General features: G+C 44.4%; 1 protein-coding gene across 5 annotated transcripts in view; it reads left to right on the top strand.

Moving 5' to 3' along the window:
* KIF6 (kinesin family member 6) overlaps positions 1 to 16424 on the top strand; it is a 164244-nt gene that overhangs the window by 40142 nt on the left and 107678 nt on the right. For all 5 annotated transcript variants that reach the window (XR_013984511.1, XR_013984512.1, XR_013984513.1 and 2 more), the window contains 2 exons: positions 6241 to 6346; positions 8402 to 8525. Coding sequence is in view for 2 of the 5 variants with exons in the window: in XM_081000155.1 (XP_080856281.1) it covers positions 6241 to 6346; positions 8402 to 8525 (230 nt within the window). In the remaining 3 variants the exon portion in view is untranslated. The remainder of the gene's footprint in view (positions 1 to 6240; positions 6347 to 8401; positions 8526 to 16424) is intronic.

Raw genomic sequence — 16424 nt, 5'->3', positions numbered from 1 at the left:
TGTTTGGACAATGTTGGTATAAGTTCTTCCGCCAGATGAGCTCACTAGCAACTTAACTTTGCCCAGAAAGTCAGGATTTCAAATCAAAACTGCTGTGTTCCATAGCACCCACGCTTCCAGAATCCATGCCAGTTGGAACTCTTTAAGGCACAGATTACAAGTGCTGGCTTAGCACTTTAGTTTATTAATATCTTTACCTTACTACTTTTATATTGTCAAACAGAATAGAAATAGTCCTACAAATTCATACAGCAATGCATCTGCTTCAAGCATTGGGCTGTAAACCTAGTAGGTAATATGGTATCTGAAAATATGATTAGGAGGGTACATAACAGACTGATTTAAACATTATCTTTCCTTTATGTATCAAATTTACATCTTACCCTTTTTTCCTGCAAGGCGCTGAAGACAGCATATAGGATTTTTCGCCTTCTAGATTTTACCCTGAGAGAGATGACACTGAGAGAGAATGACTGGCAGCAAGTCACCCAGTGAGATTTATGCCTGAATGGGAATTTGAACCTGGATCTGGTCCAGCACTCTAACCACTATGCTAGATTATTGCAGGGAGTTAGACTAGATGACCCTCAGGGTACCTTCCAGCTCTATAGTTCTATGATTCACTGCTTACCAGTTCATTTCTACCCCAATTCATGGGTTGCTTTTTGACCAATAAGGTCCTAAATAGTCTCCAGTTAGGATATTTCAAGGACTCTCACAACCTGTTTATACCTATATGAATTCTTTGATTGCTATCCTATGGTTTAAGTATCTCCACCCATCCCAGTGCTGCAGTAGGGATACAAATTATATGCCCTTCTCTACATTTCCCACACCTTGCTTTTTCTATGGAATTGACATCTTTTGGGTACTCATTTTCTAGAGGTCATCCGGATTCCTGCTTTCCAGGGGTTTGGACTAGATGATCCTCATGATCCCTTCCAACTCTACAATTCTATAATTCTATGCAGTTCTTTCTAAACTGTCGATCCCAAGCTTTTCTGCACCCCTCCCATACCTTTAAATGGAACACTTCCTCTTTGCAGGTTCAGCCAGTTTTATTGCTTCATGTTGATAGCAGCTGGGATGTGACTGAATAGTTTTCCCTTGAAAGGCCTTTCTGGAAAACACCCTGTGTCATGTGTGGGTTTTTTTCTGTAATAGGGAGAAAGTGTTTACTTACTGCTTTCCTCTTGTTTTGTTCCTTTTATTTTTAAGATAGCATGATTTATAATACTGTTTGCTACTCTAGATCATAATAATTAAAAGATGAATGAATTATTCTTCCACCCGCCACATAGGGAAAATAGCTGACATGTGGCAATTCCAAGAGTGTCTATTTAAGGAGAAATTATTCACTAATTCCACAGCTGGAATCAGTAGGAAGCAATAAAACAACTGAACTTGCATACAGTAACATTTATTTGAAGTGCCAGAGATCTTTGCTGAATGGAACTTTCACTGAAAATAGAAATTCTAAAAGGATAGGAAGGGGAAAGGGAGTGTTACTTAATATATCACTATATTTTAATGGAACCTTAGTTTTAATTCCACCTCCAACTAATTGCAGGAAAAGAATACTTCAACACTCATGGTCTCATCAGTTATGGCAACACAAGAAAGATCTGCTTGGGTTCTGCCACATTACAAAGGTCTATCTCTTTTGTAGAACATTCAGCAGAGGGCTTGCAGAATAATGACCAATTAAAACACAGATAGTTTTATCTGGTTCTGTTCTTTGGTAGTTGCTCATTGTATAGGTATATTCTGACCTGCTATGTGTAATGAAATAGTGGAACCATTTTTTATTCATATATATCTATATATATAACCCCAACTTTTGAACCTGGCTTCATTGTGTGCTTCCATAGAAGGTTTTATTTGAATGGAAATTGTATCGTTTGTACACTATATGAAATTGTTTTTCTTGGACATGTTAAGGAAAAGATGAACAGCATCTGTTGGTCGTTGACTGAAAATAGGATGTTCAGCCTCATCACTAAGATTGACACCTGTATACCTTCTAGTCTTTAACAGTTTATTATTGCACTAAATGTTACAATACATTTTGTTTGTTTGTTCGTTCATTCAGTCATTCATTTAAATAATGTATATACTGCTTAATACCATGGTTTCTAAGCAGGGTGCAATAGAAATGCAGCATACATCATAAAATTAGTTATAATTAACTGTAAGATTATGGGACATGGGTGGCACTGTGGTCTAAACCACAGAGCCTAGGGCTTGCTGATCAGAAGGTTGGCGTTCAAATCCCTGCGATGGGGTGGACTCCCATTGCTCGGTCCCAGCTCCTGCCCACCTAGCAGTTCTAAAGCTTGCCAAAAAGAGCAAGTAGATAAATAGGTACCACACCGGCGGGAAGGTAAACGGCATTTCCGTGCGCTGCTGTGGTTCACCAGAAGCAGCTTAGTCACATAGCTGTCAACCTTCCTTTTTTTGGCGGGAAATTCCCTTATTCCAGCGCCGTTTCCCACTGCTTCCCGCTGCTATCCCGGATTGTTAGATATCCCGTAGACTGTCCCCGAGACAGGTGAGGCTGCTGATCCCTTATTTTTGAGGCTTCTGATCCCTTATTTTCAAATCTGAAAGTTGAAAGCTATGCTTAGTCATGCTGGCCACATGACCTGGAACCTGTCTATGGAATAAATGCCGGCTCCCTTGGCCTATAGAGCGAGATGAGTGTGCAACCCCAGAGTCGTCCATGACTGGACCTAACTGTCAGGGGTACCTTTACCTTTTAACTGTAAGATTAGAAGCACTCACTTCAAATGCCTTCTGAAATTAGAAAAAATATATTTACTAAGGCACCAGTATCTGATCTCAGCCAACATGTAATTCCACAGAATTGGGTGCTCACTGGTGGAGGATGCAAGCCATGCATCTGAACTGTGGGAGACGACAAACAACGGATTCCCACTATCAAGTGGTACTTAAAATATCCTGGATTCAAGCTGTTTAGGGCGTTGTTAATACAAGAACCTTAAACTTGGCTTAGTAGTATAAGGGTAGCAAATGCAAGCTTTTAAGCATCAGAGTTATGTGCCAGCAGCTATCTGTTCCAACAGTCTTGCTGTAGAATATTTGAATGTTGACTTCCATTTGCCATGCTGGCTGGGGCTAATGGGAGTAATAATAACAATCATTTCCCCCCACTTCAGTACACAGTGGTTTATATGCAGGCATTTGCTTAGAAGTAATTTAAACATGTATTAAGAAAAAGGATATGCAGCTTTTGTTACTTGAAAATTTGGGACTCACCGAGGGAGGAAATCAGGACCTGGGGCATTATACAATTATCTCATGTGGCTAAAAAGCATCCATTGGCCTCTGTTTTTAAAAATGTTTATACCACATAATTATTAGCATCTGTACAACTTTTAAAGGCCAGAGACTCAGTGATGCAAATTATTGAAGTGGTGACCTAGAAATATAACTTGCTTAAATTAATACAGCATCTTTTTCATAAATATGGTCCATCAATAGAATTTTTTATTTTGGACACATCTGTCAGTCCCCTCTTATAACAATTTTCCCCATTAGGCCTTCTTGCTGCATTGATTGTCGTTTTGCTTGTAGAATGCTAAGCTGTTAATCAAATCAGTGCTGCTGTGAAGTCTCACTGTGTTCATTCTGCATACATTTCACTTCTCAACTGTAGAAGTCGCTTATACAGGTTAAACCACAGAGCCTAGGGCTTGTCGATCAGAAGGTCAGCGGTTCGAATCCCCGTGACGGGGTTAGCTCCCATTGCTCGGTCCCTGCTCCTGCCAACCTAGCAGTTCGAAGCACATCAAAGTGCAAGTAGATAAATAGGTACCGCTCCGACAGGAAGGTAAACGGCCGTGCGCTACTCTGGTTTGCCAGAAGCGGATTAGTCATGCTGGCCACATGACCTGGAAGCTGTACGCTGGCTCCCTTGTCCAATAAAGCCAGATGAGCGCCGCAACCCCAGAGTCGCCCGCGACTGGACCTAATGGTCAGGGGTCCCTTTACCCTTTATTCTGCAATGATAAGCCAGTTGTGCTATCACTAAATTATTCCTGTTGTGAAGGATCATTGCATACATATACTTGAATTATCACATACAGTACTTTTACACTCCCTTGCCATTTAACTCCAGTTTTAGGAATTTTTGTTTGAAGACCATGGCTGATCCTAGGGGATTCATTGTTCTTTAAGTGATCTTCACTTCTGCACGTGATATAATATTCCAGGGTCTGTTGTAAAAGACAAAAGCAGCTATAAATGAACCATAGTTTACAAATAAGGTCAAAGAGAGGGCTTCCAAAATTCCTCTGTGCACTGGTCTCATCTCTTGTGTCTCATAGCCATGTGATCCTACATATTATTGGGAATTTTAAACATAACCTTCCTGCACTTTTAGAAAGCAATTACTAATTTAATGTTGGATGTCACTTAAGTTGATAGTTTTAAAAAATTGTTATTTGTTTTCAATGCACTATAAAAATAAGGAATGTTATAAAGGATTGTTGCATATAGTTCTAGCACACGATTCTAAATTAAAAAAATTAAACATTCAGTATTGCTTTGCTTTCTAACACCTCATTATCTCAAGCTTTAATGCTGTAAAATTAGAATTTTATCCATGTTGGGTCGTTAGATTGTTAATGTCTGCAAATTTAGCACTTCATTTTCTACCACTCAGAGTCCAATGTCCTGCTGCTTGATTTTTCACTAATAAAAGCTATTTGACTGCTTTAGTTCAGAAGTATTTATCCCAGAAGTATAGTATATGAAGTGCTACAGGTTAGAGGGAAAATTTCTACATATTTTTAAATATCTCTTGACAGGGGTATCCATTGCAAATGCATAAGAGGGTTAAAATGGAATTCAGAAAGCTAGACTACCTAGTCATGCTTTGCTGTTCATGTATGCTATTCTTAATCCTAATAATATTCTGGAGTTGGCATTATTTGTAAGCAATTGCTAATTTATGGCTGTTAGTGTTTTTTTAATCACAGTCCAATGGTGTACTTTAGTGTGTACAACTGAGGAAATGATTCTGTTTCAACGTTAAATTACTATTCTTAATGTCTTCTAAATCATGTGCAAAAGCCAAATTTTGGCCCTTGCCTGGCATGGTCTTTCCCACACTAGGGAAAGTTTAATTTCCTGTCATGTTGGTAAACATTTCCATCAGTTCTGAACACATAAGCTTTGGACTCAGCTATACAGCTGCAAATAAGTCATTTTAAGTGTATTGTAAAGTTCAGTATACAAATGTGAAACTAGATGGTGATAGTGAGCTATGGCAAATTCAATATATTTTTCAAAACATTTTTTAAAAAACATTTTAACAGTGTTTTTTTAATATGTGTGTCGTTTCCACCTTCAAAGTCAATGACATTCTTTAAAAAAAACAGCAGCAAGAGAAAAGTAAGGCATGTTGGCACATAAGAAAAAAGCTGCAAAATTCACACTTGGTTGGATACTTCTACTGGAGTGTGCCCTTCATATACCAGGACTCCTACTCTCTTTGATGGGATGAAAGAACCCTGCATAGGGAAGGACATGTGGTACTGTGAATATCAGTGTCTCCATATGTCTCCATATGGAAGGGAAAGATTTGCTCTCTGATTCTTTTTTTCTTTTAAGTGTCAAAGCATTAATTTCAATATTGCCAACTATATATTGTTGCTAAATGCAATCACTTCATTTTTCAAGAAATAATTATTCTGAAAATAATGGGCTCAGTGGTGGCATACAGGATTGTTTCACCTAAATATAGTGACTGTGGTAACTTGCTAATCCTTGGCTTCCAGAAGCAAGTCAAAATTTGAAACGATAATGTTATGAAGATATTTCCCCCACTATTCTTCCAGAGGGTTGTAGTTCAGTTTTTGGTGATCGGGTGATACTCATCCATCTTTTACTTGATGTCAACCCTTTGAAATTAATGAAAGTGACTATGTTAGGTCCATGAATTTTAATAGGTCTGCTCCCCCCCCCCCAAAATAGTGGACTAGTTGAGATGACATTTAAAACAAAACAAAAAACTTACTGTAGCCAAAACCTTTTTTTAAAAAATTCAAAAACATTATTTTAAAACAATATATCCATTTGTGATGCTCTATATTGGGAAATACCACTTGTGGTATATTAGAAACAAGCTTGCTCTCAGTCTGGTATGCCTATTTGCTTTTATCTTCTGAAGATTAAGTATATTTTCTGAAAGGTCGTATTTCCTCCTGAATTTAGGGTAGACGAACAGATTAAAAGTTTTTTGGAAGATATGGATCCTGAGAGCACATTGGAGTTAGGAGCTGATATGCGGAAGATCAAACACTCTTTCAACCATTTAAAGGTATGCTTCATTGGCTGCCATTTTCAGGGGTGAGGAAGCCTTCAACACAATAATAACACTCCATGTGTTTTCATTTACTAGACATTCCAGGGAGAGAGGGAGAAGGAAATAAAAGCCCCAAATCAGAACTCCATAAAACGATACAACTGAAGCACTAAATACATTGTTCATTTCTCACAGGAGAAAATAAATTGCTTTTGGTATGCATATTGTAATCGAGAGAATCTGAGTTGTCTGGTTTGAATGTAATGTTCCTAGATTAATTAGTAAGCTTGGAATGAGAACTATGCTCATGCACTCCTTTTTCTCAAGCATCAGTTTTGGTCATGGATTTTTCAAATCAGAGTTTCCAAGGTGGGAGTACTGTGGTTTAATGTCTGTTTGCTAATGAGGATCTGAAACCATGGTTTAAAATGTGGTTTTTTAAAAAAACTATTATTCAAGTGTCAAAGCCAGTGGCTACCACTACAAGAGCTTCTGATGAATCAACTTGCACTTAGGGCAGAGATAAGAAGCAGAAAATGAATTTCAACATAAACAGTAGTTCATCTTCATTTACTGCAAAAAAGTGGATAATTGTTGTTTTAATACTTTTATACACTGTGTGAAGCCCACCTATATATCTTACATAAACAGACAAGCAAGCCATATTTTATTCATCTAGGAACTATATATCCATATTTACCTATATTTACCTATGGGTTAGCCAAACTTTCATTACTGAAGTATTCCAGAAATAAGAGTAAATAGTTATGCTTTATTAGCTAAATTAACATTGCACATTTGCTTAATTAATATTCCCTAAGAACTGCTGAGTATCCCTTTATTGCTAATTTTTACAAAATGTAAATACACCAGTGTGCCTGCTCATATTGTTTTCAGTATAGACAGAGTGAAGATAAAGGGAGAAGGGTAGGTTTGTTAAGGGAGTACCCATGATGGAATAAAGGAACTGAAAGAAGCTGTGGTGGTCCAGGAAATGGAGACAGATCCCTCCCCCCCCCCGTTGTATTTGACTTAGCACAAAAGCTAAGAGGGAGACAGCATCACACTAATATGATCATCCCATCAGCGCAAGCATTTCTGCTTACTAGAGAGAACCGTCTTCTTCTTGTCCTCACCACTAAATTCTGGGGGTTCTTTCAACCCTCCTGAGCAGAGTTGGAAAGGTAGATGGGTGTTGTGTAGATTGAGGAGCAAGCTTCTACTAGCGCCACAACTTAGTTGAATATGGCCTAAAGATTCTGTTAGTGCAAAGATTTCTCCTTGCACAACACAATATGTTCTCTTTCTCTTTAGGTGCACCCATAAATCTGTTTTGTGGTTCCTCCAATCCTCCAGAGCAGATTTGTGGGCTGCATGTGAGGGAGGGGGAAATCCAGTTACGCTAGCAGTATTTCTTGTGTGCACTGAACTATTTTGTTGAATACTGCCCTTTGATAGATTGGAATTGATGAGAGAGGTGGTTTGAGAAGAGAGTGTAGATAATATAGTTAAAGAAAGTCATTTGGGGCTTTGGTCTTCCACTAGATGGATACACTACTGACCTTGAGGAGAAGTTGTGTTAGAAACACTACCATGTGATAAAAAAAAATAAGAATTGGATCCCAAAAGGCAAGTTCTAGTCCTGAAAAAATGTGAGATTGCTGATTTAGGGCAAGACATTAAGATGTATGTAGAGAAATGGGGTCAGTGGCAAAATAAATTGTGTTTAAATGCAAAGCAGGAAATAAGCTGAGATGAGAAAAGGATGTCACTAGAAACAGAGGTTTAAATGTAAGGATGAGAAATGGCATTTTAGAGGAAAGCAACAGAGAGAGCAGAAGGCTGGAAGAGAAGAATGATATCAGATAAAAGTGATGAAAGTAACAGTTGCATTCAAAATTGATTGAAGTGGAACGAGAAGACAGGCAAGAGGGCCATTGCAGTGGTCAGCAGCAGTAGCATTGTCTTTTACCTAGGCGAAATAAGTTGGTGCAATTTGCTTCTGATGGAGGTAGGTCAACAGAATGTCAAAACTAAAGAACTGACCATTGCTTTTGTTCCATTTAATAGAGATTGGTTAATAATGCAAAGTTACCTAACAACCATCTGCTTGCATCAGACACTAATAATTCAATTGGATATGAAGAGTTGAAGAAGCTGAAGGATCTTCTGCAACAACGAGACAATGAAATCAGTATCCTTGTCAACGAAAAGGAGATAGTCACCAGTCTTCAAGTAAAATGGCCACTAATTTTACATGTCAATTCAAAAATTTAATGTGACTAAAATGTGTGTGTGTGTGTGTGTGTGTGTGTGTGTGTTCTATCTAAGCTGAGGTATTGACCTGGCTTTCCATAGTGAACTACTCATACCTAAGCGTCCTACCTAGGGAAAAAGCTGATGCAGGTTCCCCCTGAAGTTGCCCACTGTTTCCATGTCAAGTAGCACTGGACAATCGCCTCCCTTATTTCAAGACAGAACTTCATCTCCCCACCATCACTACCATTCCACCTGCCACAGAGTTGAGGCAGCTCTGCTTGACACACTTCCTCTGACCAGAGGTGTGTTTTGCAGGTATAGGTAATATTCTTGGGAACAGAGATAAATCCCAATCCCTGTAAGAGGTGAGCATTCTCCTTGACTATGCTTGGCTATCTCAAGGACAGTCCACCTATCCACCTTATATTATTGCTATTATCCTTGTTCATTTTTCTTGCAGGCACCCTGATTGCAGAGGATTTCTATAGCCCTTTGTCATACCCTTCTAGGGATCATCTCAGACCATCCTATACGTGTGCTTGAGAACAACATAACAGCGTTCTGTATATTCTAGCTACTGTAATAACCAGCTCCAGATATGATGAGTTAACTAAGTTATTTCCCACCTAAATATGCATGGACCTTATTTTCCATGAATCAATAATTTGCCTTCCAGTTAAAGTTGTATGATTGGCTAACTACACAACAATCTCAGAGGGCAATGTCCCCTCCTGTCTCCTACCCCACTGATCCATTTTACACATTCAGAGGCAAATACGAATGATTTCTGACCCCAGAAAAGGTCATCTGACTACAACCCCCATCATCACTAGCCAGCTTAGCCAATGGTCAGGAATGATGACAATTGTAGTTCAGCATCATCTGGGGGCCCAAGGTTGAAGAACCCTGCCTTAGGCCTAGAGAAAGAGACAAATAAGGCCACATGTAAATCCCTGCCCAATGAAACTATTTAAAGGCAGTGAGCCCTCATTGCACCTGTGTAACAGGGGCGGAGGAAGGGGGTGCGGTGGGTGCAGGCTGCCCTGGGTGTCACCACTGGGGGGGTGACAAAATGCCAGGCGGCACTCACTGCGGGGCCTTCTGAGAGAGACGTGGTGGCTTGGGCACACACAGGCTCTGTGCTGCCCAAACGGTCCGCCCGCTGCCTCCCCCCCCAGCTGTATGGCGGCTGAGTGGGAGGAGGCAGGCAGACTCCGGAGGCCCTGCGGTGGGCCCTGCCCCTATGGGCGGCTCGCCCCACCCCAGGTGCCTGAGCGGCTTCCTCCACCGCTGCCATATAATATGGCTCAAAGAGGAGAATCCATTTGGTACCACCCGTTGGGGGTAGTACATGCGGGCAGTGCCATTCACCGACCCCAGCAGGATGGTTTATAGCTTCCCTCCCCGGCACCAATTCAAATCAGGCTGGTTTGGGGAGTCTCCTGAACATCTGCAGCCACTCAGGCAGATGGTCTACATCCTCAGTGGGGCCTAGTCCTGATGTTGAATGCCTCTCAGAGCAACAGCCTCTTAGAGACAGCTGCTTCTACAAGGGGACAGAGGGCCTGATGTTAGCCTGTACCGTTCCCTATTCACCACCTCCTCCTCCTGCTCCTGCTGCTGCTGCCTTCAGTTGGGCTGAGTGGCAATCTAGCCACTATTTCCACTCCACCTGCACTCTCACAGTGCCAGGGGACTCCCAGAACCACAAGAGTATGCATGTCCTCACCAGAATGGGGCAGAAGCTGGGAGAGACTGACAGCTATTTGTTCCTGTCCCATAAACTCCCCCTCACACAGGTAATGCTGCAGGTCAGGGGAGCCTCTTTCTGAAAGGAGACACATTGGTATTTCAGCTGGGTTAGACATAATGTTTGTATTTCATTGTCTGAGTGAGTTCTTCAACTAAATTCCATAACAAATGTTTGCTACACCTTTTTTACCAGACTCCAAGTGTGATGGGACGATGAGCTGCTTGTGTGTAAAATCCTAGTCCCTCAGAGTTTGGTCAAGTTTGCAAACCTCTGTCTGTAACGGAGCCCCTTAAACATGGCTCCGTCAGTCGCTGGCAGATTCCGACAGTGGTTGCTTTCGGAATCGCTTCCAACATAAAAGCTCCTTAACGGAAACACGTCTTCTGGACTCTCTGCGTGACAGTTTCCGGCGAGGAGTGGGTGTCCCTACAGGAGGTCCTGAAACCTCCCCACTGTTTTCGCTGGAAGTGTCTCTGAGCCATCCCTCCAGCTCACTTTCCCTCAGCTCAGCTCCTCTCCCCCTACTGGTTCCCTCTTCAGCTGCTGAGTCTCTCCCAACCTGTGTGAGCCCTTTCACTTCCCTTCCTTCCGATGGCAGTTCCCTGACATCCACCTCCCCTCCAGGGCCCCCTTCATCCCCTCTCGCCCCCTCCTCTACGGGCGGTGAGGAGGCAAAACCCCGGAATGAACTTCCTTCATCTTCCGATGTCCCGAACACTTCTCTCCACCTGTTGCGGTTCCTGGTCTCGAAGTACTCCTCCTCCTCAGAGTCCATCTCCCCTTCCCCTTCCGAGTCCGAGAATCCTTCCAACTCCTCCTCCTCATCGGTGGTCCCAAAGTATTCCCTCCGGAACCTCTCCACAGGCTGAGGTTTCCTTGGGAACCTTTGATGGAACGTTTCTATCAATACCTCGTCATTGATATCTTCTGCCATTACCCAAGTGTTTTCTGACTCCGGTTCTCCTTCCCACGCTACCAAATACTCCACCTGATCCCCCTTCCACCTGGCGTCGAGGATTTCTGCCACATGGCTGCTGCATTCCCTTTCTTCTATGACCGGTCCCCGAGTGGCCATCCCTTCTCGTCCCCCCTCATACGGTGACAGTAACGACCTGTGAAATACTGGGTGCAGTTTCATGTGGTTGGGTAACCGGAGCCTGAAAGCCACTGGGTTGACCTGTTGAATGACCTCAAAGGGACCCAATCTCCTGGGTCTTAATTTCTTACAACCTCCTTTGAACGGCAACCCTTGGGTTGACAGCCACACCCTATCTCCCACCCTTATGGTTTCACCTTCCCTTCGGTTCTTGTCTGCCTGCCTCTTGTATTCTTCCTTCGCCCTTTCTAAGTTGAGTTGGAGCTGACGATGGATTGCTTCCATTTCTTCTACAAAATGCTCGGCTGCCGGGACGCTCCATCTCTCCCCTTCTCCCCCTGGGAAAGCCCTGGGATGACACCCATAATTAGCCAAGAAGGGGCTCATCCCTGTGGACACATTCTCGGCATTGTTGTAGGCAAATTCCGCCAGCGCCAACTTTTCTACCCAGTCATTCTCTCTGTCATTGACATAACACCTCAGGTATTGCTGGAGGACACCGTTTGCTCTTTCCGCCTGCCCGTTGGTTTCAGGGTGCCGGGCAGTCGAAAAGTTGACCTCCACCTGCAGTAAGCTCATGAGCTTCCTCCAGAACCTGGAAGTAAATTGTTTTCCTCGGTCTGAGACCACCCTCAATGGCACCCCGTGCAACCTAAAAATGTGTTCTACAAATAACTTCGCTGTCTCTTCCGCCGTGACTGCATGCGAGCAGGCTACAAAGTGGCACATCTTTGTTAGTAGGTCTACCACCACCATGATGGCTGTTTTCCCCTTGGACTTCGGCAGATCAGTCATAAAATCTATCGACACTGCCTCCCAAGGTCGTTCTGGGGTTGGTAAGGGTTCTAATAGCCCCGCCGGTGCCCGCCTCTCCCCTTTGGCTCGCTGGCATTGCTCACACCCTCTTACATACTCCCGTACATCTTCCCTCACCTTAGGCCACCAAAATTCCCTGGTGACCAACCACATGGTTTTGTGTTGTCCAAAATGCCCCGCCGTGGGGCTGTCGTGCAACTGCTTGAGTACCCTCCCCCTTAAGTCTCCTTCAGGGATATACAGTGCCCCTTTGTAATACAAAGCTCCATTTCTTTCCTCGAAACCCCCTGGTTCCTCTCCCTCACCCCTAAGACCTCTGAGCTTATTCTGGGCGTATTCATCATTCTCTGTTTCCTCTACCAGTTCTCTTTGTCCCACCAATGCCGCCCCACACACCCAGCGGTCCTCTGGAATGACATGTCTCTCTTCGGGTGCTCCCTCCCCCTCCAAATATTCAGGTTTGCGTGAGAGAGCGTCCGCCCTAATGTTCTCTGGGCCTGGCACGTAACAAATCTCAAAGTTAAATTTGGAGAACTCCTGGGCCCATCTCACTTGCCGTTGGTTGAGCACTCGTGCCGTCCTCCAATACTCTAGGTTCTTGTGGTCAGTGCACACTTGCACCTTATGTTGTGCGCCAATTAGCAGGTGCCTCCATCTCCGGAACGCCTCATGAATGGCTAGTAGTTCTCGGTCATACACCGTGTAGTTCCTCTCGGATTTGTTCAGCTTTCGCGAAAAAAAAGCACACGGTCTCCACTCTGACTCCTCCTTCCCTGGCTGCAGAAGCACCGCCCCAATCGCTCTGTCTGATGCGTCAGTTTCCACTCTCATCGGTTTTTGTAAATCCACATGCAGGAGTTGTTGTTCCGAGGCGAAGGCCCTTTTTAGTTCCTCAAATGCTCGCTCCGCCTCCTCAGTCCAAACGAACTTCTTCTTACTGCTGAGACAGTCCGTAATGGGCGCCGTCAGGTGGGCAAAGTTTCGGATGAACTTACGATAGAAGTTCCCAAATCCTAGGAACCTCTGCACATCCTTCCTTGTTTTGGGTGTTTTCCATTCCAGCACCGCCTGGACCTTGCCGGGATCCATGGCCAATCCCTTGTCTGACAGGCGATACCCCAGGAATTCCACCTCCTTGGTATGAAACTGACACTTCTCCAGTTTCACCCACAGCTGGTTGGCTTGCAGCCTGCTCAACACTTCTCTGACGTCTCTCACATGCTGCTCCTCATTCTCAGAATACACCAACACGTCGTCTAAGAAGGCCACACAATTCTTGTAAAGCAAAGGCCCCAGGACGTGGTTCATAAACGATTGAAAGCACGCGGAGCCTCCTTGTAGGCCGAAGGGCATAACTAAATATTCAAATGCCCCCAAAGGGGTGAACATGGTGGTTTTCCATTCATCCCCCTTCCTTATTCGTATCAGGTTGTACGCCCCCCTTAGGTCCAGTTTAGTAAAAATCTTTCCCTTCCTGACCCTTGTCAAAATGTCGTCAATCCTGGGCATAGGGAAAGCCACTGGTTCTGACACTGCATTTAAGGCCCTGAAGTCACACACAAGCCTCGGCTTGTTCGTGTTTTTTTTATCCACAAAAAACACTGGGCTGCCCCCCACCGCCCTGGACTCTCTGATGAACCCTCTCTTCAGGTTCTTGTCAATGAACTCTCTTAGCTCCTGCATCTCTCTGTCTGACATGGCGTACAGCTTGCCTACAGGGAGCTGTGCCCCAGGGAGTAAATTGATTTGACAGTCAAAGGGTCTATGCGGGGGTAGTTGGTCAGCTTCCCTTTCGCTGAAGACGTCGCGGAGATCTGCGTATTGTCGTGGTACCTTCACGTTCTCCGTTACTTCAGTCCCTGCTAGGGTGGCTTGGGCCCCTGCCAAACCCTTTCCCTCTTTGCAGTGTTCTAAGCAATGTGCTGAACCAAAAGAAACCACTCTCTGATGCCAGCCCACCAGCGGATCATGTAACGCTAGCCAGCTCATCCCCAATATAATGGGAGCTCCTCCCAAGGTGGCCACATTAAACGCTATCAGTTCGGTGTGCCTTGCCACCTTCATTATCATTGGGACGGTCTGCAAGCTGACTTCTCCTCCCAACAGCTCCCTGCCATCGATCGTGGTCACCTGCAGGGGGTTGCTTAAAGGGATCGTCTGTATCTGGTGTTCAGCTGCAAACTCTTTGCTCATGAAATTGCAGGAGCTGCCTGAGTCCAACAGCGCCTTTATCTTTAGAGGGTGTCCGTTTGGCAGCTCTAGCGCCACTTCTATCACTAGGGCGGGTTTAGGAGGTTCTGGCGTGGGCACTTTCACTGCTCTTTGGCCTGGCTGCTGTGCCCCGACGGTGGCAGCCAGGCGTTGGCTTTTACTTGCTTCGGTATTTCTTCCTCTCTTCCCTCCACAGCTCCTACCATCCCTTGCCATTCCTTCCTCTGGGGGCAGACTCTGGCAAAGTGACCTGGCTGTTGGCAGAGATAGCATTTCCGGGCGCCTTTTCCCTCCTTCTTTCCCCCCTCACTGGGCTTTGAAACTGCGCGCGCGCGCGCTGTTCCGATTTCCATCGGCTCTGCCGGCGGGAAAGTTGGCTCTGGAATGTCTGGAATGCGGAACTCCTTCCAACGTTCCCCCTTCCCTTCCCGCCTCTCCAATGCTCTCGCCTCCTGGCGCGCTCCTATGGTCAGCGCTGATTTGGTCAGCTGGTCCATAGACTCCGCCCTGGGCGCCCGGGAAAGTTCGTCTTTCACAGCCGAAGAAAGCCCTTCTTCAAAGAGCATTTGAATGGGTTCCGCCGATAGATCCCACCCCAATTTATGGATCAACATGGTGAACTCAGTCCAGTACTCACGGACAGATCGGCTCCCCTGTTTGCAAGCCATTAACTGTCTGCGCACCACTCCCTGTTCAATATCGCTGGAAAACATCAGATCCATGGCGCGAAAGAACTTCATCGTGTCCTTTAGGACGTCACTATTCGCTGCCATCAGGGGTCTAACCCAGTCTCTCGCCCCCTTTTCAAGATGCCCAATCACGAAAGCCACTCGTGATTCCTCGTCAGGGAATTCATCAAACTGCAGATTGAGGGCATATTGCATCTCTGTCCGAAAGCCATGATAGTCTTTGGGCTCCCCCCCAAACTTCTGCACCAATCCTGGTACCTTTCTGACGAGCTGGGTGTCTTTCCCCTTTTTGTCTGCATCCTGAGCCCTCCTCTCCTCAAGCCTCGCCGTCTGCAGCGCTAGCTGGACCTCCAACACCCGGTACCTTTCTTCCAGGCTTGGACCCGCTCCAGCTCCTGCTTCTCCGGTTCCGGCTGGGTTGCTCATGATGCCTTCTCCTGCACAAGCTGCTCACGGAGACTGTCGGAATGCTGTGATGGGACGATGAGCTGCTTGTGTGTAAAATCCTAGTCCCTCAGAGTTTGGTTAAGTTTGCAAACCTCTGTCTGTAACGGAGCCCCTTAAACATGGCTCCGTCAGTCGCTGGCAGATTCCGACAGTGGTTGCTTTCGGAATCGCTTCCAACATAAAAGCTCCTTAACGGAAACACGTCTTCTGGACTCTCTGCGTGACAGTTTCCGGCGAGGAGTGGGTGTCCCTACAGGAGGTCCTGAAACCTCCCCACTGTTTTCGCTGGAAGTGTCTCTGAGCCATCCCTCCAGCTCACTTTCCCTCAGCTCAGCTCCTCTCCCCCTACTGGTTCCCTCTTCAGCTGCTGAGTCTCTCCCAACCTGTGTGAGCCCTTTCACTTCCCTTCCTTCCGATGGCAGTTCCCTGACACCAAGGTTTACTCTTATTGCCTGCTCTGAAGCAGGCTAGTTTAATCTCCTGGATGTAAAAGCTTTAGTGTGTTGCTTAGTCCTGACCTAGATCCAGGTTTCTGGGAACCTTATGTGAAGCACTTTCTTAAAAATAATAATAATGGAAAATAGCAATGCTATATAAAGCACTATTTATTGCCATTCAAAAAGTTGAATTTCCTGTAATTGTTATTTTTAGTCAAATGAAATGTTGCTGAACTGTGGATTTAGAGTAAATGTAAATTTTTATTAAACCTCAGATTCAATATATATAAAATTTAGCTTTTGAAATAGTGCTGTGCATTCTATAAATTCATAGTAAATATATACATAGCTGTAGTTTTAGTAAGGTATAGAAAATATAATTACT

The sequence above is a fragment of the Podarcis pityusensis genome (genome assembly GCF_964106645.2).
Source record: "Podarcis pityusensis genome assembly, chromosome: 3".
NCBI classification, from domain to species: Eukaryota; Metazoa; Chordata; class Lepidosauria; order Squamata; family Lacertidae; genus Podarcis; species Podarcis pityusensis.
Note: the sequence above shows the minus strand (reverse complement) of the source record. Positions and strands in the feature narration are given on the sequence as shown.